This window comes from Caretta caretta, chromosome 9 (genome assembly GCF_965140235.1).
Source record: "Caretta caretta isolate rCarCar2 chromosome 9, rCarCar1.hap1, whole genome shotgun sequence".
NCBI classification, from domain to species: domain Eukaryota; kingdom Metazoa; phylum Chordata; order Testudines; family Cheloniidae; genus Caretta; species Caretta caretta.
The window spans coordinates 78,991,131-79,013,606 of record NC_134214.1 but is presented as its reverse complement, the minus strand read 5'-3'; the positions used below and the strand labels follow the sequence as shown (position 1 = coordinate 79,013,606).

The 22,476-nt window shown below is 48.6% G+C and overlaps 2 protein-coding genes across 2 annotated transcripts in view; one reads left to right on the top strand and one right to left on the bottom strand.

Annotated features, from left to right (window-relative positions):
- The window catches only part of LOC125642993 (relaxin receptor 1-like), a 43,046-nt gene extending 20,876 nt beyond the window's left edge, over positions 1-22,170 (bottom strand). The window contains exons 1-4 of the mRNA XM_075132465.1: positions 21,555-22,170; positions 2,947-3,093; positions 1,789-1,878; positions 967-1,072 (exon numbers count right to left, since the gene is read on the bottom strand). Of these exons, the coding sequence (XP_074988566.1) occupies positions 967-1,072; positions 1,789-1,878; positions 2,947-3,093; positions 21,555-21,603 (392 nt within the window). The 5' untranslated portion in view covers positions 21,604-22,170. The remainder of the gene's footprint in view (positions 1-966; positions 1,073-1,788; positions 1,879-2,946; positions 3,094-21,554) is intronic.
- LOC125642992 (uncharacterized) lies at positions 4,074-7,374 on the top strand. Its single transcript, XM_048865035.2, has 2 exons — positions 4,074-6,248; positions 6,837-7,374. Exons 1-2 carry the CDS (start codon positions 5,843-5,845, stop codon positions 7,355-7,357), a joined length of 927 nt encoding a protein of 308 aa, XP_048720992.2. The 5' UTR covers positions 4,074-5,842; the 3' UTR covers positions 7,358-7,374.
- Positions 22,171-22,476: the final 306 nt, after the last annotated feature.

Sequence of the window (22,476 nt, the reverse complement as noted above, 5' to 3'; positions counted from 1 at the left end):
ATTACAAGCAAGGGCGCTAGGCCAGGCTCCAACCTGAAAGAACAAAATCTGTTCTCTTGCGTTCCGAGTGATCTCAGATCATAAACACGCCTATGTGTCAGGCTGGAAAGATCTTGTTTACCCAAGTGAAATGACTTGTAGAAAAGGTGCTGGAGTCTTCCAGAACAGAAAGCTGTTTGCTGTTCTCCCCTCTGTCATTTAATAGTCATGCTGGACTCTGAACCTTCCAGACCCCACGTTATGCAAGCAAAAGGTCACTTTGATTCCTCACCGCTCACTTAGCACATTATAATGGAAGCAGTGCAGTATGGGTCCGTGATATCTATGACAGATACCCACTGACTTCCATGGGCCACATATGAAGTAACACAAGCACTGACAGTCAGCCAACCATGGCCCAGTGATAACTAACTAAGGAACAATTGTAAACAAGGGGTTACCCAACCCTCCCGTTTTCTCTGCTCCTTTGACTCTGAAGCCGAACGCTCAAGAGATGTGATGGTGGATTATTAAAATGAGAAAAGCCGCAGCCTCTGAGGACACAGGGCCCTGCCAGGCTGAAGAAGTCAAGGTCATCATCTCTTGCCCAGCCAAAGCTGGCCCTGCAGAATATGGGTGTAGTCTTTTAAATGTGGTGCTGCTACTCTTCCCCCCCCACACACCCCCCGTGCCCTTGTCGATGAGCCGGCCGCTCTGAGGGGGTGGTACTAACAGCTTCTCCAGACTTCTGCGTATGATGCACTGGCTCAGTTTGCTACGATAACGGGCACAAACATTTCTCTGCATTGTCACCTTTGGAACTAGCGTCCTCTGCAGCCTTACCACTAGGTGGCACTACCCCCTTGATGACGGATGCGAGGCAGCACAGTCAGGCTAAAAATGGGAATCACCAGGGCGAATTTCCTACTGGCTCCAATTTTGCAGAGAAAGGGGCACATTTACCCCATGGTGGCCCCTGTTACTCACAGCTTCGTCACGTTGGAGGAAACCCAGGGGACGGTGCGCAAGTTCTGGCCGGTGCAGTCTATCGTCCTTCCCCAACACTGGCATTCCTTTGGGAACCGGTCAAGCTCTGGGGACAAGCACAAAGGAAACAGTGAGACTGGAGACAGACAGGATCTCAGTGTATGGCTGGGCAGGTGAGCAGATAAAAGGACACACTGGTGCACAGAGAAGGGTCAGGGCTGGCTGGATATGTCGGGGTCAAAGGGGCAGGCAGGGGACAGCAGACACACTCCTAAAGAGCAATGCGGTAGCAGTGGAAGAATGGAGGAGGTGATGAGAGGAGAGGGAGGGTGTGTGAAGGGAGAGGAGAGCAGAAGGGGAGAGATGCTTTCTTGAACTTCTCAGGCCTGGGCTGGGAATCTCGCAGGGCCAACCTTGGTCAGGGTATTTCAGCACATCCAGGCCTGGACAGAACCAAGAAAACCAAAAATCTGATTCACCCTGGTGGGAGTGAGGGAGGGTGAGTCGAACTCCCCCAAACCTGAACAAAGCTCAGTCTGAATTTTGGGTGGGGCTCCAGGGTGAAATTTTATCAACTTCCCAGGATCCCACCTTTAGGGCTGGGTTCAAACCTTTGGGCAACCCTATCCCACTGCAGAGGGAGGGGCGTAAGAGAAAGGAGTGAACCAGAGGGATGATGAGAGGGGAAAGGGGGCAGAAAGAGCACAAAAGGGGAGGAAGAGGGGGAGACAGGAGGGCTTGGTCAGTAGCATGGGGAGGCTGGGGAAGACACAGTAGAAGAGGAGGGAATACAAAGCCAGCCCCAGGAATGGAAGTACTCACCACAGACTGGGGTCTTCTCTTCCTCAGTGGCTCTGCTGCCCTTGGTCTGCTGCATGTCATCCAAAATCTGCAGCCACCCGCTATTATCCACTAGAAAAGAGAAGGCGGAAGTCATGAAGGTTTGTCCGCCCCCCTGCTCACAGCAGACTCACTCACTGCTCCTCCCCATGCCCAGCCTCCCCCAGACTCGCTCACCCCCACTCTGATTCCTGATCGTACCGCTAGCATGAGAGATGCTGGGCCTGGGCCTGAACCAAGCACCTGGATCAGAATACCCCTGCATTCAGAGCGTGGGAATTCAGAATTGGAGCTGAAGCTGGTTCTTGCCGTTGGAGCCCATTTTTATAAGCCTTAGATCTGACTCCCCTGAAACATGGGGTGTTCAAAACCTGCCTCCAGCCCCATATTTGGTGACTTCAGCCCATCTCTAGTTTACGTTAGCTCCTGCCCCCTGCCCCTTTGACTCTCTACTGTGTCCTGACAGAATATTCCTCTTCTGCTGGGTCCTACACTCCTACATGTAAGGCTGGGGTGATCTCTGTCCAGCAACCCCTTACCTAGACATCTGTATCATTATTAGAAGGTCAGAGGAAATTTCATAGATTTCATAGATATTTAGGTCAGAAGGGACCATTATGATCATCTAGTCTGACCTCCTGCACAATGCAGGCCACAGAATTTCATCCACCACTCCTACAAAAAAAACCTCACACCTATATCTGTGCTATTGAAGTCCTCAAATCGTAGCTTAAAGACTTCAAGGAGCAGAGAATCCTCCAGCAAGTGACCCGTGCCCCATGCTACAGAGGAAGGCGAAAAACCTTCAGGGCCTCTTCCAATGTGCCCTGGAGGAAAATTCCTTCCCGACCCCAAATATGGCGATCAGCTAAACCCTGAGCATATGGGCAAGATTCAAAATTGTACTCTCCCAGTAAGAGGTTTATACCTTCAGTGATAGCTGCAAGGCAGCCAGGTAACCATAAGTGACCCTTAAAGTCCGCCCCGTGTTCATGTTCCCAGAATCCCTTTGACAATATTGCTGGTTCTGGATCTGGGGTTTCCAGGTCCACATGGTTTATTAACTACAGGGCATCTGCCTTTCGTCTGGCAGCAAGAAGAAATGGAAAGAGGGGGCAGGCTGTGAGGTTAGCTAATTACCGCAGTTCTCTTCATCGGCTCCGTTGTCGCAGTCCTTCTCTCCGTTGCAGTGCAGGAGCTGGGGTAAACAGACAGACAGGTTGCCACAGGGGAACTGTCCCAAAGGGCAGGCATAGCTGTCCAGCCTGGAATGAACCAGAAGAGACTCTGCCAAAGGAAAGCAAGACACAGTCAGAAAGCTTCATTGAACAGGCCAGTCCCCTGTCCCTGCCTATGGCTGGTTTAAGAACTACCTCTCACCCTTGGCTTACTAGTGCTGATCTTGCCAGGACACGGTAACCCATTACTGTATGGTACCCTGTTACTGCACATTAACCCAGTCCCATCTGGCATGACTAATCAGTGGGATTGTATCAACACCAGTCCATCTGGACCATGCTCCTTGATTGTTCAGCTGTCTCCCAGCGCTCTGGCAGGGTCTGAGAGCTGCAAAGAGGAGACATGCCCTGACATTGTAACAGCATGAGGCAATGTCTCACCATAGCCAAGAGACATTTCCCCTCCTCCCTCTCAAATGAGAGAATACGAAACAGAAGCAGTAGCAAATTCTACGCCGCCATCCGACAATTCCATCTGGGACAGTGGAGGCATCTCAGAAAAACGCATGCAGAAAAATCATCATTATGAAAAAGAATCCAGCACAGGTCAGCAGTGACAGCAAGACGTGCCCATCAAACAGCTGTTCTGTGGCCGACGTGAAAGACATGCCACAAAATCACCAGGACGTTAATGCTAATAGGTTCTGCCACCGGCTTATTGCTATTTACTGAGCACCATACAGCTTGCTGCTGTACGTTATGTAAGGGGAGAGTTGGTTCTTGTGGTACAAAGCCCACAGTGGCACTAAGTTTGATACAGCCACAGACACATGGTCTCCTCTTGTAACTTGGTTAATTTAGTTTTTAAATCCTCATTATCTGCTGGGTGAATGTCCCTTGAAATGCCTGACAGAAGAGGGGTGAGGTTCAGGAGGGATTTGGTTGGTCTTTGAGACTGAAGTCCCCTAGGGAGTTGGGTCTCATGGGGGTGGATAAGGCACATTGAGGGGGATGAAGAGGGGGCGCCGTGCTGTGTCTGCTCTGAGGAGAAATTGAGGCCATCGGTCTCCAGGGCTGTCAATCCAGCATCTTTCCCCACCACAAGAAAACTACAAAGGACACGAGACACGTCACTGACTTCTCGCCTGCATGTCCCAGCTGTCCAAAGTGTCCTCCCTCTGGGTTTCGGGTGGCAGGACTGCTCCGCATTCTCACTGCACGTGGGCCATGCTGTGTGGGGTATGTATGAGGTGACGGGGTGCCAGTGACAATCAAGAGAAGGGCCTTCAGGCAGGAGGTCGCTGTCACTTCTATTCTGTTTGGAGCTGAAACCCTCTTATGTTCCAAGGGGAGTAAAATAAGTCCTGCTGGGTTAGACATCAGATCTTCAGGGCTGGCCAGGTTACTTCCAGCCAACGTTGGGTCACTCCCTAATGAGACACAAAGGAGCTGGAGATCTATTAGACTGTGAAATGGTGGCTGCTGCATTCTTTATGTCATTAAAAATCAGACTGGAGAATAGACGGTAGGGGCCAAACCTGCACTGGCCAGGGGGCTGGACTAGATGGGACCTCGGCAGAGGAGCAGGAGGTGGCTTGACTCACACTGACTGCTCCTCCAATATGGCAGCAACCTAAGGAAGAGGCGGAGAGGGACCCCCTGGTGTGGGGAGTGGCAGCCCCTTCTCTGAGTGGTCCCAGGCAGCAGAGCAGAGAGGCAGCTTGGTGTACAAGCAGAACTGGGAACAGGAGGTCTTTCCATGGAGTTATATACACGAAGGAAAGCAGAAGAGACTTAGACACATTATTAACTACAGTATAACAAACCAACTCCATAGCCCTCTGGAAAAGCCACCCTCCCCTGAGGTGCAGTTCACTCCCTGTGATCATTAGCCTCAGTAACTTAAACCTCCACTTTGCTGAGCCCTTTCCATCAGGCAGCTCTGAAACGTCAGTCAGAGCTTCAAACCACCCCAGCCACTCAGCTTTGTTCATTAATATCCTACAATTAGCTGTGTCAAAAGCACTCTCCAGATCAAGCAAAATGTTTCCATGCACTCGCCTTTGATCAGGGCCCGGGGAAGCTATCACAGTCTATGTCTGTGACAGAACAGCGTGAACAGCCCAGGCTTGTCATTCAAGGTTTTCTGCTGATGCTAACATTCCCACAGATTAGTGGCTGACGGTCTGTGTTTATCACTGAAGACGAATCTATTAGATGATTTCCCACTGAACGCATCCGATGAAGTGAGCTGTAGCTCACGAAAGCTTACGCTCAAATAAATTGGTTAGTCTCTAAGCCCTGGTCTACACTAGGACTTTAGGTCGAATTTAGCAGCGTTAAATCGATGTAAACCTGCACCCGTCCACACGATGAAGCCCTTTATTTCAACTTAAAGGGCTCTTAAAATCGATTTCCTTACTCCACCCCTGACAAGTGGATTAGTGCTTAAATCGGCCTTGCCGGGTCGAATTTGGGGTACTGTGGACACAATTAGATGGTATTGGCCTCCGGAAGCTATCCCAGAGTGCTCCATTGTGACCGCTCTGGACAGCACTTTCAACTCAGATGCACTGGCCAGGTAGACAGGAAAAGAACCGCAAACTTTTGAATCTCATTTCCTGTTTGGCCAGCATGGCAAGCTGCAGGTGATCATGCAGAGCTCATCAGAAGAGGTGACCATGCAGAGCTCATCAGCAGAGGTGACCATGATGGAGTCCCAGAATCGCAAAAGAGCTCCAGCATGGACTGAACGGGAGGTACGGGATCTGATCGCTGTATGGGGAGAGGAATCCGTGCTATCAGAACTCCATTCCAGTTTTTGAAATGCCAAAACCTTTGTCAAAATCTCCCAGGGCATGAAGGACAGAGGCCATAACAGGGACCCGAAGCAGTGCCATGTGAAACTTAAGGAGCTGAGGCAAGCCTACCAGAAAACCAGAGAGGCGAACGGCCGCTCCGGGTCAGAGCCCCAAACATGCCGCTTCTATGATGAGCTGCATGCAATTTTAGGGGGTTCAGCCACCACTACCCTAGCCATGTTGTTTGACTCCTTCAATGGAGATGGAGGCAACACGGAAGCAGGTTTTGGGGACAAAGAAGATGATGAGGAGGAGGAGGTTGTAGATAGCTCACAGCAAGCAAGCAGAGAAACCGGTTTTCCCGACAGCCAGGAAGTGTTTCTCATCCTGGACCTGGAGCCAGTACCCTCCGAACCCACCCAAGGCTGCCTCCTGGACCCGGCAGGCGGAGAAGGGACCTCTGGTGAGTGTACCTTTTAAAATACTATACATGGTTTAAAAGCAAGCATGTGAAAGGATTAATTTGCCCTGGCATTCGCGGTTCTCCTGGATGTACTCCCAAAGCCTTTGCAAAAGGTTTCTGGGGAGGGCAGCCTTATTACATCCTCCATGGTAGGACACTTTACCACTCCAGGCCAGTAGCACTTACTCGGGAATCATTGTACAACAAAGCATTGCAGTGTATGTTTGCTGGCGTTCAAACAACATCCGTTCTTTATCTCTCTGTGTTATCCTCAGGAGAGTGATATATCATTCATGGTCACCTGGTTGAAATAGGGTGCTTTTCTTCAGGGGACACTCAGAGGAGCCCCTTCCTGCTGGGCTGTTTGCCTGTGGCTGAACAGAAATTTTCCCCACTGTTAGCCACGGGGAGGGGGGAGGGTTGAGGGGGTAGCCACGCAGTGGGGGAAGGCAAAATGCGACCTTGTAACGAAAGCACATGTGCTATGTATGTAATGTTAACAGCAAGGTTTACCCTGAAAGAGTGTACCCACTGTTTTATAAAATGTGTCTTTTTAAATACCGCTGTCCCTTTTTTTTTCTCCACCAGCTGCATGTGTTTCAATGATCACAGGATCTTCTCCTTCCCAGAGGCTAGTGAAGATTAGAAAGAAAAAAAAACACACTCGTGATGAAATGTTCTCTGAGCTCCTGCTGTCCTCCCACACTGACAGAGCACAGACGAATGCGTGGAGGCAAATAATGTCAGAGTGCAGGAAAGCACAAAATGACCGGGAGGAGAGGTGGCGGGCTGAAGAGAGTAAGTGGCGGGCTGAAGACAGGGCTGAAGCTCAAATGTGGCGGCAGCGTGATGAGAGGAGGCAGGATTCAATGCTGAGGCTGCTGGAGGATCAAACCAGTATGCTCCAGTGTATGGTTGAGCTGCAGCAAAGGCAGCTGGAGCACAGACTGCCACTGCAGCCCCTCTGTAACCAACCGCCCTCCTCCCCAAGTTCCATAGCCTCCACACCCAGATGCCCAAGAATGCGGTGGGGGGGCCTCTGGCCAACCAGCCACTCCACCACAGAGGATTGCCCAAAAAACAGAAGGCTGGCATTCAATAAATTTTAAAGTTGTAAACTTTTAAAGTGCTGTGTGGCATTTTCCTTCCCTCCTCCACCACCCCTCCTGGGCTACCTTGGTCGTCATCCCCCTATTTGTGAGATGAATGAATAAAGAATGCATGAATGTGAAGCAACAATGACTTTATTGCCTCTACAAGCGGTGATCGAAGGGAGGAGGGGAGGGTGGTTAGCTTACAGGGAAGTAGAGTGAACCAAGGGGCGGGGGGTTTCATCAAGCAGAAACAAACAGAACTTTCACGCGGTAGCCTGGCCAGTCATGAAACTGGTTTTCAAAGCTTCTCTGATGCGTACCGCGCCCTCCTGTGCTCTTCTAACCGCCCTGGTGTCTGACTGCGCGTAACCAGCAGCCAGGCGATTTGCCTCAACCTCCCACCCCGCCATAAACGTCTCCCCCTTACTCTCACAGATATTGTGGAGTGCACAGCAAGCAGTAATAACAGTGGGAATATTGGTTTCGCTGAGGTCTAACCGAGTCAGAACACTGCGCCAGCGCGCCTTTAAACGTCCAAATGCACATTCTACCACCATTCTGCACTTGCTCAGCCTGTAGTTGAACAGCTCCTGACTACTGTCCAGGCTGCCTGTGTACGGCTTCATGAGCCATGGCATTAAGGGGTAGGCTGGGTCCCCAAGGATACATATAGGCATTTCAACATCCCCAACAGTTATTTTCTGGTCTGGGAATAAAGTCCCTTCCTGCAGCTTTTGAAACAGACCAGAGTTCCTGAAGATGCGAGCGTCATGTACCTTTCCTGGCCATCCCACGTTGATGTTGGTGAAACATCCCTTGTGATCCACCAGAGCTTGCAGCACTATTGAAAAGTACCCCTTGCGGTTTATGTACTCGCCGGCTTGGTGCTCCGGTGCCAAGATAGGGATATGGGTTCCGTCTATGGCCCCACCACAGTTAGGGAATCCCATTGCAGCAAAGCCATCCACTATGACCTGCACATTTCACAGGGTCACTACCCTTGATATCAGCAGAACTTTGATTGCACGGGCTACTTGCATCACAGCAGCCCCCACAGTAGATTTGCCCACTCCAAATTGATTCCCAACTGACCAGTAGCTGTCTGGCGTTGCAAGCTTCCACAGGGCTATCGCCACTCGCTTCTCAACTGTGCGGGCTGCTCTCATTTTGGTATTCATGCACTTCAGGGCAGGGGAAAGCAAGTCACAAAGTTCCATGAAAGTGCCCTTACGCATTTGAAAGTTTCGCAGCCACTGGGAATCGTCCCAGACCTGCAACACTATGCGGTCCCACCAGTCTGTGCTTGTTTCCCGAGCCCAGAATCGGCGTTCCACCGCATGAACCTGCCCCATTAGCACCATGATGCATGCATTGGCAGGGCCCACGCTTTCAGAGAAATCTGTGTCCATGTCCTGATCACTCACGTGACCGCGCTGACGTCACCTCCTCGCCCGGTATCGCTCTGCCAGGTTCTGGTGCTGCATATACTGCTGGACAATGCGTGTGGTGTTTAATGTGCTCCTAATTGCCAAAGTGAGCTGAGCGGCCTCCATGCTTGCCTTGGTATGGCGTCCGCACAGAAAAAAGGCGCGGAATGATTGTCTGCTGTTGCTCTGACAGAGGGAGGGGCAACTGACGACATGGCTTACAGGGTTGGCTTACAGGGAATTAAAATCAACAAAGGGGGTGGTTTTATATCAATGAGTATTTCAGGCAGGACTTCACGGAGGGTTCCAATAAGAAATGGTGCACCTAAGTAATTGTTCTTATTGGAACAAGGAGGTTGGTCTGGCCTCTGATTGATACATGGCTAGATTTATCTCGCTGCATCTTCTCTGTGAGTGACTGCAGTGTTACCTAGAGGAATGAGTCCCCTAGATGGGGGAGGGGGGAAAGCAAATGAGTACAAAACAAATCTGGTCTATTTCTTGTTTTGATCCACTCCATCTATCTTTTACATCTTTGGCTGGCAGCAGATGGTGCAGAAGGGCTGCAAGGCATCCACATCTCATGGCTGCTCGGCAGAAGACGGTGCAATAGGACTGTTAGCCATCCTCATCTCTTGCCTGCCTGGCAGAAGATGGTACAGTAGGACTGCTAGCAATCCGTATCGCCTGCCTGCTCACCATAAGATGGTTCAATAGGACTGACTGCAGGACTAAAGAGAATGACCTGGTCAAGTCACTCCAAATTTAGTCCCTGCGCCCATGTCTGCCCAGGCGCTCCTGGCTGATGTGGCCAGGAGCACCTCGGACATGACGATGACGGCTACCAGTCGTATTGCACCGTCTGCTACCACAAGGCAATGGGTTGATGCTGCTGTGTAGCAATGCAGTACCACGTCTGCCAGCACCCAGGAGACATACGGTGACGGTTACCTGAGCGGGCTCCATGCTTGCCCGTCAATGGCGTCTGCACAGGTAACTCAGGAAAAAAGACGCGAAATGATTGTCTGCCCTTGCTTTCATAGAGGGAGGGAAGGAATGGGGGCCTGACGATATGTACCCAGAACCACCCGTGACAATGTTTTAGCCCCAACAGGCATTGGGATCTCAACCCAGAATTCCAATGGGCAGCGGAGACTGCGGGAACTGTGGGATAGCTACCCACAGTGCAACACTCTGGAAGTCGACTCTAGCCTCGGTACTGTGGAAGCACTCCGCCGAGTTAATGCACTTAGAGCATTTTCTGTGGGGACACAAACACTCGAATATATAAAACCAATTTCTAAAAAAACGACTTCTATAAATTCTACCTAATTTCATAGTGTAGACATACCCTAAGGTGCCACAAGTACTCCTTTTCTTTTTTCATAATGTGGGGCAGTGAGTGTCATTTCTACCACTCACCGTTTCACCTGGCAATGGATGTGTTTTGGGTGGTTGGGTCATTCCTCCGCTCTCCCCCCTCCCCTGCCGCTCCCCGAGTCCCAAGGATTCAAGCTGGTGCATTTTACCGAGACTATTATGACCCCCAGAGGCAAGCTGTAATAAAAGGAAGAGGAACATAGAGACAGGACTGGCTGCAAGTTCAGGAGTAAGTGATGACACATGGTATACGTCAGTGTGAAGCTGGCACTTAGTCTAAAGCAGTCCCTGCCCCAAGCAGCTTGCAGTTTAGCTTAGACAGCTATAGTCCAAACAGTCAGAGATGGGAGAGAGGCACCAGTCACAGTCAAAGTTGGCCCGTGGTGGAAGGCAAGGGGAATGAGTTTTAAAGGGAGATCTGTGAGTCTCAAAGAGGAGCTGCAGGAGAAGTGAGAGACTGTTCCAAGTATAGGGGCATATGGCAATCTATACGGGCAGCAGGATGCAATGGAATCACAGACAGCATGCTATGTGCTTGGAAAGCTGCCACAGCTGCAGGATAGCAGAGAGGGCGGTGACCCTTTCCTCCCTTCCAAGTGCCCCTCTGCACATGGCTTTATTCTGGGTCAGTCACAGGGTTATCAGATTCTTAGGGGCTAACTGAATTTCTTCTACTGGTGGTGAGGGGAGTTCACAGACCATCAGGGTCACCACAATCCTGTTCACGGCACCCCTCTCCCTTGTGACTCTTGGGGAAGATTGCAGCTGGGTTTTGCAGCAGGAGTCACTGAACTCTTCGGCAGCAAAGATCCCAATTTCTTGCCACTGCCCTTCGTGACCAGAGAAATGCAGAGAGCGTGTTTTAGCGCCCCAAAATGGATTCTAATCAGGACGGTCCTTCCATGAAGCATACAAACCTCTCTAGATGACCCATTTCTAGAGAGGTGCTCCAGAAGACAAGGAAAAGGAACAGCTGGAACTCAAAGCGGTTTGCAGTCAACAGGCTACGCCCTCGAAGCTGCCTCTGATTTACGACCCCAGTGGCTAACAGCAGGGAACACACAATGTGCACAGTAACATCCTTTATAGTACAAAACAGAACCCAAAAGCGCCTACGCCCTGGACAGATGCAGTCCCTGTCCTGAACAGTATACAGCCTCACAGTTCGTCTGACCCAAAGGCTCATCTGCATGAATGCCCTATCTTTTCACAGCTGACACTGCCTGGATCGGAAGTATTTTTCCACATTAGCTCAGCGTTTCAGCAGCCTCTCTGTAACAACTGGTTGGAGCAGCAAAACAGCAAACCCTGGCCGGGTCCCCAGCCGTATATCTTCCACATGGACCCTGGGGACCCGCTAGCCTTTTATCAGATTTATTGGTGCGTCTGGGATGTTTGTTCTGAGGGAAACAAGGGCCCAAAATGCCTGCAACACCCGCTGGAGCTTATCAACATGATTCAAAGTGTTTAAGATTTGGAGCAGCAATAGACTTTGAATCCATGAATCTTTCCCTAAAAACTGGAGCTTTCCCAAAAACTGCTGGAGAGAGCTACATCCATCTTAGGCCATAAAACTGATCCGAACAACATTTCTAACAGCCACAGCCCGCCCTTGTCCGCCTTGCTGCATCTTAAGTTACAACACAGAGCCATTTGTGGGGAAAGTTACAACTTCCTAGAACTGTTCTAGGTGCAGTGTGGGCACTTCGGGCACGGTCCAGCACCTGAGAATTAATCCAGTAACTGGGATCAAACGGACATCTCCCTGCCCCGCTGCCCTGAGCTCTTTCTTTCCCGTTTTGAAGGCAGCATCTGATGTTAGCTGGGGACTATTCAGTATCACACATCAATGTCTGGGCATCTCCAACAGCTGGGCTTGCTCTCCTTCCATCAGAACTGGAGGCATCCCAGGATTCCATTTCAGGCTCTTTGCCTTGGGTCAGCGTCTCCATTGCAGAGCGCTGAATATGTAGTTCTCTTATTTGAAGTGAATGTATTTATTTAGGCTCATAACAGACATCAAGACGCGTCTATCCTGAGCTTCAGACACCTCATCTGCCCCAAAAGCCTGGGGAGATAGATGGGTCTTGTACCCTGCCCTGAAAATCAGCAGGATCAAGCCATTTCAGCCCAAGCGAGGAGTCCATTCCAAAGTGGAGGGCTCCTCACAGAGAACACTGCAATCAATCAGCCTCCTCTCTCCTATATAAAGGGGGCTCCAGCTTGAGTACCCCCAATGCCACAGAAGGAGAGGGCTGTTTCTGCAGCATACAGGTCCCAAGCTATTCAGGGGGACTTTGGAGGAAAACACACAATGCCGTAGACTGCACCTGGAAGCCAACAGGTAGCAGCCAATGCTGACTCTGGAGCCCTTGTGCCATTCCAACAAAATAGACCACCATTGCAGTCTGCAGAAGTTCCCCGTGTAGGCCACGTTGCAGCAGTGTAGTCTGGAGGAGACAAAGACTTGGCTTTCAGTAGCAAAGTTCATGTCAATAGCAACGATCACATGCTCCAGGCCAAACAAGGATGAAAAAAGCCATTTTGGTCACTGCAGCTCCACCAGCCTCTAACAGCAACTCTGGACCAGCGCTCACCCCAGACGGCAAACTCTGACCACACCAGGCAGACACACCTGGCAAAAGAAGGACTTCCCCTGCCAACCAACTCCACCATAGTTTTATCTGCATGGACTTCAGGCATGTAGCTCTCATCCATGCCCTGGTCTCAGACCCTGGGCTAGGCTTTCAACAGCACTGATTGGGTCAGATGAGCTGGATATATAGCTGGGTGTCGTCACCATACAGAAACCTCTTAGCCCACATCTCCCCATCAGCCCTCCCAACAGACCCATATACTCATTGAACAGGAGGGGAGGCAAGGTGGAACCCAGCTCCCTTACAGATGCTGAGCAATTGCTCATCACCAGCCATTGGGAACTTTCAGTAAGGAATAAACAGAGCCACCAAGATCATCCTTGTCCGCTCCTGCTACTTTCTTCAGGAGTCTAAAGCCTCTCTCAGTCAACAGTATCAGAGATAGAGCTAACAGTGCCAGTATGGACATCTACTCTTCATACAACATGATGGTGAAAATCTGCTGGACTGATAGCCCTGGAGACTGACGGTCCACAAAAGAAGGACAGCCCAGGTAGCAGCAGGGCAAGTGTCCCTCACCAGTGTGACCAGCAGGAGAGTTCAAACTCCATGGTTCGGTCAGTCCATAACTTCTGTACTAAACATGCCTACTGGGGAGTCGAGAGGTGTTAGTTGTGTTTTCAGTGATGCAGATGCCTGCCCACTGGGAGATGGGCCGAGACTAGGCATTTATTTCACTGAGGGGATGGTCTAGCTGTTGAAGCACAGAACTGGGGGCCAGAATTCCTGAGTCCTAGGCTTGCCTCTGACTTAGGGGAAATCATTTCTCTCCAGAAAATGGGTAATAATATTTCCCTCCCCCATAGACAGACTGAAGATTAATTTGCTAATGTTTAGAAAGGGCTTTGAGGTGAAAGGCTCCATGACTTACTGACAACCGTCAAGCCTTCTCTAGTTCCTGATCCCGGAAATGAATATGAAGTGCTCTCCCAGCACATTCGAATAGATCTTGAATTTCACATCCACAGAAATTCACCGATAGTCACATTAGGATCCCTTTCAGTCCCTGCTAATGACACCTCTGTCTTAATCATTGGCTGTGACCGGCTGGGAGGCTGGTGTCAATCTGAGTAGAAGAGAACAAACTTATTTGGGTTCCTTCACTTCAGCGCCTGAGATACACTCATGGCTAGAAGAAAAGGAGTACTTGTGGCACCTTAGAGACTAACCAATTAAGGAGTACTTACAGACTAACACGGCTGTTCCTCTGAAAAATGACTCATGGCTAGAACATCCAGAGTAGTTCCCACAGACTGAATCCAATCGTAATGCACCACCATGTTTCCCTTCAAATACAGTGGAGTGTACCAGATGTAAAAAATACTATTAAAGAGCAACAGGAAAAAACTGCAGTGGCCGATTACAGCCTTGTGCTCCTGGGGTTAAAACACTGCAGTCAGGAGCTCTGGGCTGTACTCCCACCTCTGCCAGGCCTGATCTCAACACAGCTATGAACAGCTGCCCATGCACGTTTGTGGAAAGCTAGAGACAGCAAACAAATGGACAAACGTTTCAAAGGACGGTTTGCAGATATGAACTACATTCAGGGAAACCACTGCCCGTTGGACGGGGCTCCAATCACGGCAAAGGCGGCGCCAAGTTGTATTCAAGTGAGTCAAAAGGTGAGGCTCTCTCTCCTCTCTCTTACTTTCCACGCTGCACCTTTTGTTACACTCTCCCTGTATTTGAAAGCCAGGAGTTTTCTGCAGGAGATGAACAGAGTTGCTGCAACAAATACCAGAGGGATTAATAATGGCCTGGGACACAGATGCTGACAATGGGGATCACGTGGCCCTTTCTGTAAGAGTCAGGGCTTACCCCAGTCTCCATGGCCAAAATTTCTTCCAATTTTGTGCAGTACACTGTGCTTCTGGGCCCTGTTGCCCACCACCCCAGAGGTGGCTGCATTTCTGTGGGCTCTTTGTAAATTGCTTTGACATCTTTGGGGATGACAGCGGCAAATATATCTAAGCAAACCAAAGGTACGCAAAACAAATACGGAGGTGTTTTGTACACATTCACAACCCATGAAAAGAACTTCAGCTAATGTTTCTCTGGAACTTTTAAAATATATCCCTCATCTTATATTAATTTTTGCAAGCTTTGTAATTTCACTTATGTTTTATTACTACATTATCTGAAGTGGCTCGCACAAATAGTTGTGTTAATTGTGTGTTTGGCACAACTTGTGCTCCTGGTGAGGTTGTAGTATATTTATTACGTGTCACTGTGCAGAAGAAGCTTGAAAACATACAGATCAATACCTCATGAAACAGCACGACTGTGTCTCACCACTCTCTCTCTCTCTATGAATGAAGCAAATCTGTGTGTCACCTCTAGTCCGATGAGTTGGACAAAGAATATCTTTTCTCTTCTTATAATACAACAGATGTAAAACAAACACATGGCGCAAGAGTCGATGGATGAGTGGGGCAAGCATATTTTGTATGTGCTAAAGGTCTTCTTTTTCTTTTCAGGGTACTAGAAGAAGATCAGAGATTCCTAAAGATGCAAAGATTCAAGATGTCATCTCACCTTCTCGCTTGTTCTATAAAACACACCGACATCATCTAGAAAACCTTCCATCTCTGTCTCTGTCTTTCTCTCTTGAGTCATGCCCTCCTGTATCAACGAATGGCTAGCAGTAAAGGTTTAATTTTCTAAGGATGCTCCCTACCCTTAAATACAGAGGGGAACAATACTAGGATTTGATTGCTAGCATAGAGCCCAATGCTAGAACTCTTACAAATGCATGTAGGCCCAGGGAGTTAAATTCTTATATGGTGCTTACATACCAAGGTGCTAGTCACCCTGTGAATACCATAGATAGATTATAGACACAGACTTCCTGCGTGCGCTTGGGTAAGTCACTTAACCTTTCTGTGCTGCAGTTCTCCATCTGTAAAAATGGGGATAATAGACTTCCCTACCACACAGGGCCATCGTGAGGATAAATACATCAAAGATTGTGAGGCACTCAGGTACTTATATGGCCCTCATTACTATAGTATCAAAGATAGACAGGATGTGTAATACCTTAAATCACCAAGTGGACTGAGCTATTAAGGACAATCTTACAAACTCTGTTGCACTCACTGTACAGGTAGTTAGATCTTGGACAAATATTCAGTTTTAGCTGTGGAGAAGTTCTTTCTATATGCTGAACAGACCACCAGTACATTTTAATCCTTGCCTGAATCTCTCTGATTTGAATAGTTTCTAGGTAAACAGCTGCTGCCTTCAGGAAAACAAACACAAATATTGCATTGTGAGTTAAATTATTTGTGTGGAACACTCAAATTGTCTGGAACACTATCTTACTCAGGGACATAGCTTTGTCAGTGACAGTCTCCTTCACGTACCTCAGATGGTGCTTGTGTGAACAGGCCAGATTCAACAGACTTTGCTGGGCTGGGCAGCTGGCCACAGTTTTGGGGGGGAAATAAATGCAATTCATGATTGCTTCTGACACTAAAAGTTTTAAGTGAGCTGGAAAGAAAGCTTGAGCAGATGGGACTCTGGAATATAGTCACAGAAATAGTTTTATATTATAAAATGAGGAAACTCCCCCCAAAAGTCAAAACTGTTAATCACAGTTCTTCTTCAAGAAACTATAGCCTTACCACTGAAGGTGCAACATGGGGTCTGGATCAACGATCTTGGAAAACTCAAGAAGTTAGTAATAATAAGTAACAAAAAACTTTGTTAAATGTACGTGTCAAATGCGGACTATTGTAAGAAGCTATTGCAAGATACAAAACAACACGTGCTAAAGCATTGACAAAGGCATACCCAAGTTCAGACTGCTCCCTTAATTTTCTGCAGCACCTGCCCATTTGTAAGGTTGGAGCCTGGAATAAAACTAAATGTAAGTCAGGTGGAAAATGTAAGGGTCTCTTTCTAGTGGCTCTCGTGTGTTAATGTATTTCATTAAGAGTTTTATTTATTAAAAATATTTGATGTTGGCAGATCATAGGCCATAATAAACAGCAGTGCAAAGTTACATAAAAACAAGACGTTGTGTCAAAACAGTACAGATTTGTGACATATATTGCTGTAAAGCTTCTCAAGGCAGCTGGAAGTTGTGCCTTGAAATGAGTCCTCAGCTAAGGCCTGCTTATGTTACTTAAGCCAATCATCCCCTCCATTTACATGGGCCCATTCTTACGAGCGAGACAAGAGGGATTTGGCCTTGTATATAGGGTGATGTTTGTGTGTGGCCCCTCCAGGAGGTACAGAACACACAAGCTCTGCCCCAGGGCCCTACCAATGCTCTCTCGGAATTCTCGGCTGGTAGGGGGCAAAACTAGCTCCCAGCGTAACTCAAGCAGCAAGGGACCTGCTCTCAGTTCCAGCAGCCCTACGTACATGAATGGGTCTGCCCTAGGTGGTGCCTGCACCAGAGTCATTCTTGCCTGACTTCCTTCCAGCCCCAGCCTGGAAGTCGAAGCAGCCCTGCAGCCCAAGCCCTGCGAGCCTGAATTGGCTGCCACAGGCCAGGCGCAGGTGTCTAGTTGCTGTGTAGACATAGGGGCTTTCAAAAGCTCTATTTGCTGCTGCAGAGCTGCTAAAAACTAATGACCCTTGTGCACCTCTTCTACACTGTCCTGGGGACTCAGCTGGTCCCTTCTCAGCATCACTCACATGACGAGGTGCTGGCAATGGTTCGAGGGGGTCCGACAGCAGCGTCTGTGATGTCGTGACCAGTACTAGGAAATCCCCAAACCCTTTCAGAGACAGCGCCTTCAGGCTGCACAGAATGTGGACAAGTTGGGGGTTAGCTGACCTGCTTGCTAGATTCGATGCTCCCTGGTCTATTTAAGGAGGCTTTAAAAACACAGTCACAATGGGTCTGTTACTACCTCTGTCACATCACGGGTTAACACAGTTGTTACCATTTTCCTCCCCTAATGCCGATCACACACTGTACTTTGACACTACCAGGCACGGCTATACAGGTACCCTGCAAGACAAACAATTCAGGCGTGAATTAAAACACCAACAAAGATAAAGTGCAGATAAAGGGTTTAAAATAGCAATCAGGCTGCCAGGATCTGCCAAATGGAAAACCTTTTAAATGCACCAGCGCAGGAGCCCTGAGATCTGGGGCAGAGGGCATGTCAAAGACCCAGGGCCAGAGAGGCCGCATGGAACCAGTGGGAGGGGGAAGAGAGACTTTCCTTCCCTCAAAAATCCACTCCTTAGGTCTAAACTGCAGGAACTTCCCAGTCAGGTGACAGATTCCCCCCTTCTCCTCCTGTGAGGATTGTGCTATCATTTGCATTCATGAGACTTTCATATTGACCTTAGTCAGCAGCTGTAGAGGCATCTGTCGCCTGCCCTTCGCAGCCAATGAGTATCACAAATGTACCACTGAATGGACCTGTCACTGGCATTGTGATACTAGAGCCAAATTCTGAGCTCCTTGTTCAGTTCCTACCCAGGGCTGACTCAGGAATAACTCCTGCCACAGCCCATGAGAGGTTTGTCCCAGTGAAGACATAAGGATCTGAGCCATGAGGATGCTGATAGGCAGCACTCTGAACGCCACGTGCATCCATTCTGAGTGAGAGCCAGAGAGCTAAGACTTAGGCCCTAGGCCATCATTCCCATGAAAAGCCCTTTCCCCCTCTGTTAAAGAATAGAGGATGACCTGGCTCAGGGAAGGGTTTGCTGCATCCTGGATGTGCCTGGAGCCACAGCACAAATGAGCCCCTCTGGAGCCAATTCCACTTTCTCAACACACGGGTTCTTTATGCTGGGCTCTGGATTTCAGAGCAACCGCAGATAAAACCTAATGAAACAAGCGCAGAAAAAGGACAAGTGGGTAATTAAAGGGAGGAGGAGAGAGGTCCCGAGGGAGCGATGGAGGAAATGGTAACATTTAACTCATCCCTTAATACGGCTATTGCTTTCCCTTTTACATTTCTGGCATAAGGCTACATTTGGAGGAGAGTGTATCCAGAGATAAAAGGGAGAGCAAGAAAAGAGAAATAATGTAGAGAAACAGTGCTTAACTCTTTATTCTTCTCCTCTCTCCCCTCTTCTATGAAGCCTTGCAGCTAGAGGACCACATATCATCCGCTCTTTGCCCTGGATTTAAAGATGGGTCCAATTCCAAATATGAATCTTGGATCCACTCCGCCCCTGGACTTTGTGTCTAAGGCCCATCTCGACGTACACAGTGAGGTGTTATTGAACTGCACTCACACATCGAGTGGGGTCCCTGCTATTTCTTTGTTTCAGTTCATTTAGGGCTCAGTGCAGTCAATGAGAATCTTTCCACTGACTTCACTGGGTATTGGATCAGGCCCCAGTTGCACAGCTCCTATCCCTATATGGAGCTGTGTAAACAACAACGAAGAGTTTATTCACATAGGCTTTCCCAAGAGATGGTATCAAGTCACAAATTCACAGCCAAACTCAAGCTTTTGAGCTGTCCCTTGTGGATCCGGGTTTGGATTATGAATAGCACAAAGTTTGGGGTTTCCCTATGCAGAGACCAAGAACATGATTATTATGCAGCATAAGAAAATCTGATGGCGGTAAAAGAACTGGAGAAATGCAGGAAAAGCAGGAAAGAACTAATGGAGAGAAGGAAGGGAAAAGAGATGGTAAAGAACTAATCCAAGGAAGCAGATACATTCTGTGTTTAAGAGGACAGCAGATAATACATGCGACCAGATTTGCAGTGCTGTGTATTAGACAGTTCCTTCCTGGCATCTCGACTGATCTGCTTGCATTCTGAAGCTGTAATTCTATTGCCTGGATTGTTATACCAACCTGCAGAACTAGCAGTATTTTTGAGGTCACATCCTGATTTTTGCCTTGGTGGCAAGCTCACTAGCACTGCATGACATCCCATGGTCTCAGGCTGCAGGCAGTGTCAGGCTAGGGGAGCCCTTTATCAGTTCTGGTTCATGCAGGGCTTGCACCCTGAGGGCTGGGCTTTGGGTCTGGAGTTTGAGCAATCCAAACAGTCCAAGTGACACACAGGAGAAGTTACCAATCTTTGCCTGGTTTCAAATCTGAAACTGCTGCATTCCATGTGTTGTCCACCCAAAACCATAAACTAACCCCAATCAGCCCAAAACTCAGCCCCAGCCTCAATCCAAATTCAGCCCTGGCTTTCCCTAAAACAGTATGCGGCTGTCACGTAGAGGAACCAAGTTAGAGAGTTGCATTCCTCTCCTGATTCCCAGAGCCAGGATCAAAGGGTGTGGGTTAGCAACAAACTCAACCACGAGCAATTGTTGAACAGAAGTATGGTCTAATGGACTAAGCACTGGTCTGGGAGCCACACACACCTGAATTCTTGGTCTGGCCCTGACTTCCCCTTATTGCATGCTCTCGGGCAAATCATTTGACTTCTCTGCGCTTCAGTCATTCCATTTGTAGAATGGTGATGCTACTGACCTACTTCACAGGAAGTTGTGATGATTAAGTTACTGTTTCTCCAAGAATAGAAAGCACTATATATAATCATCTCAGTGTACAGTTCCCTAGCACAGTTTTCCATCTCCTGGGCCTTCAGCCAGATTTTCCTGGTCTTAAAACAAACATTAGAACTCTACATTGCAAAGGCAGATATGTGACTTGGGGGACCTCTTTCTTTCCCATCAGAAAATCTTTCCCCTCAGATCAGAACCCGGAGCTGGTTTTAAGCTTATTGTACACTTAGTTCAATAAATCAATTCCCCAACAGAATCCTCTCACTTGGTGAAACGTTCCCTTAATCCCCACATCCCCCTGAAATAAAACAGATAATGCAACAGGTAAATACAAAACCAGCAGCACAGATACAGGACCAGAACTTGCAGCCCCTGGGCGGGACGTCTTCTTACACAGAGCCCTTTGGGCCCCTTGGCATGTACCCCTGCTCTTGAGGTCTGGGTATCCCCTTTTGGCCCAGGTACCTGCCTGGCACACACGCTCAGACTCATATACAACATGCACATATAATACACACACCCCTCCCGCTATTAACAGCAAGTTACTCACTGTTGAGGTGCGATGGGCTGCTCCAAAACCAAATCATTTGAAGGGAGATGCTAATAAAAAGCTATTTGATTTGGGGGAATTGGAGGGGGGGGTAAAGGCCTTCTCACTGGGTTCAATATCTTTCTGCTCTCCCCACCACAGGTGGAGACAGGGAAAAGTTTCCATTGTCATTGGTAAACAGCAAAACAACAAATCACAGTAAAACTGGCACACTGAAGAACTTCTGGCTTTGCCACCTTATCCTTTTCTAAAATCCAGCTTTAAGGGTCCCTTTTTCATCCTTTCTTTGTCCACTCTGGCCACAAAACTTATACCTGTGTCTGTCAGCTCACCTTAAGACAATGAAATTAACATGGCTTCTCGATCTGCTGTCATTCAAATCTACCATCTCTCTTCCTGTTGGACAAGCAACAGAATTGTAATTTGTCATTGTTTCTCCTTCCCTCTCAGACTCCAGGTAACATGGAAGCCCAGAACAGATGACAGAACGGGCAGAGGTATGCACAGGCATACAGACCCAAAGACATTCTGCTTCAACTAAAGAACTGATGCAGCAAGGAAATAAGGAGACACCAACAGTGGTGCAGATTTTGACAGAAATTAGCATTCCGCTCTCCAAGCTATCCATCCATCCCAGTTAACATGTGCTAGATCTACCCCCAAAACCCTCATTCATAAAACCCACAACCAAACATTTTGATTTTCTCCCCACTTTGAATAAAGGGAACTGCAAGCACGGACACTTACTTGTAACAGCTTGGAAAAGAGAAGGCATAATAATGAGGAAAAGCTTCATGCCGGCAGCTCTTGAGACTATAATCCCAGGCTAGTAAAGATTGAGAAGTCTTCTGGGTTACTGTAAAGCAATAAGAGGAAGGGGAGGAGAGGAGGGAATTCTGGAGAAGATGTGGCTCTTCTTCTGCTAATAGGTGCACATGTGCTCTGCTCTCCCAGAACTGCACACACCAGCCCAGGAGATGCTGCAGGCTCCTCTCTGCAAGGTGCTGGTGGCCTCCATCAAGCCTCGTTTCTTCCTGCACCCCAAACTAGTGAAAGTGGCAAGCGGCCCCAGGACCAGAAGATATTTGCAGTTCCTCTCACCCTCACATTTAAGTTTGCGGGTGGGGAATCTTCCTTCACCACGGGAGTTAGCTGGTTGACTTTTTTTTCCCCACTTGCACCTGGCTCACCTACCTCTAGGGAAATGGCACATGAACCTGAGAGGATCTGGCTTAAAATGCAGCAGGCTTGTTCGCTTTGTTTCACTTGCCTCTGCTGAGGAGGATTCCAAAGGCAAACAACCCTTTAGTCCTTGCTGCGTGTCTGCTGATTCACATGGTTGTGCAGTTGAGGGGAGCTGAGTCTCTGAGTGGCTTCCCTGCAGGATGCCCAGGTCCTGAGTAGGAGATGAGAGGAGGGGGTGATTTTTTTCAATGGTACAGCGAGGACCTGGCAAGGGGGCCCTCTGCTGGACATGACGTCTAATGAGCACTGCTTCAGATCAGCAATTTTCTCTCTTCCATCCGGTTGGCCTACACACAGAGTTGTACTGCTTTACCTATAACAGATGAGTGAAGTGGTACAACCACCCTAGCATGGACTCAGTTATATCCATATAAAATTGCTTATACCAGTATGGCTATTCCCATAGTGGAGGAGGAATTGACCC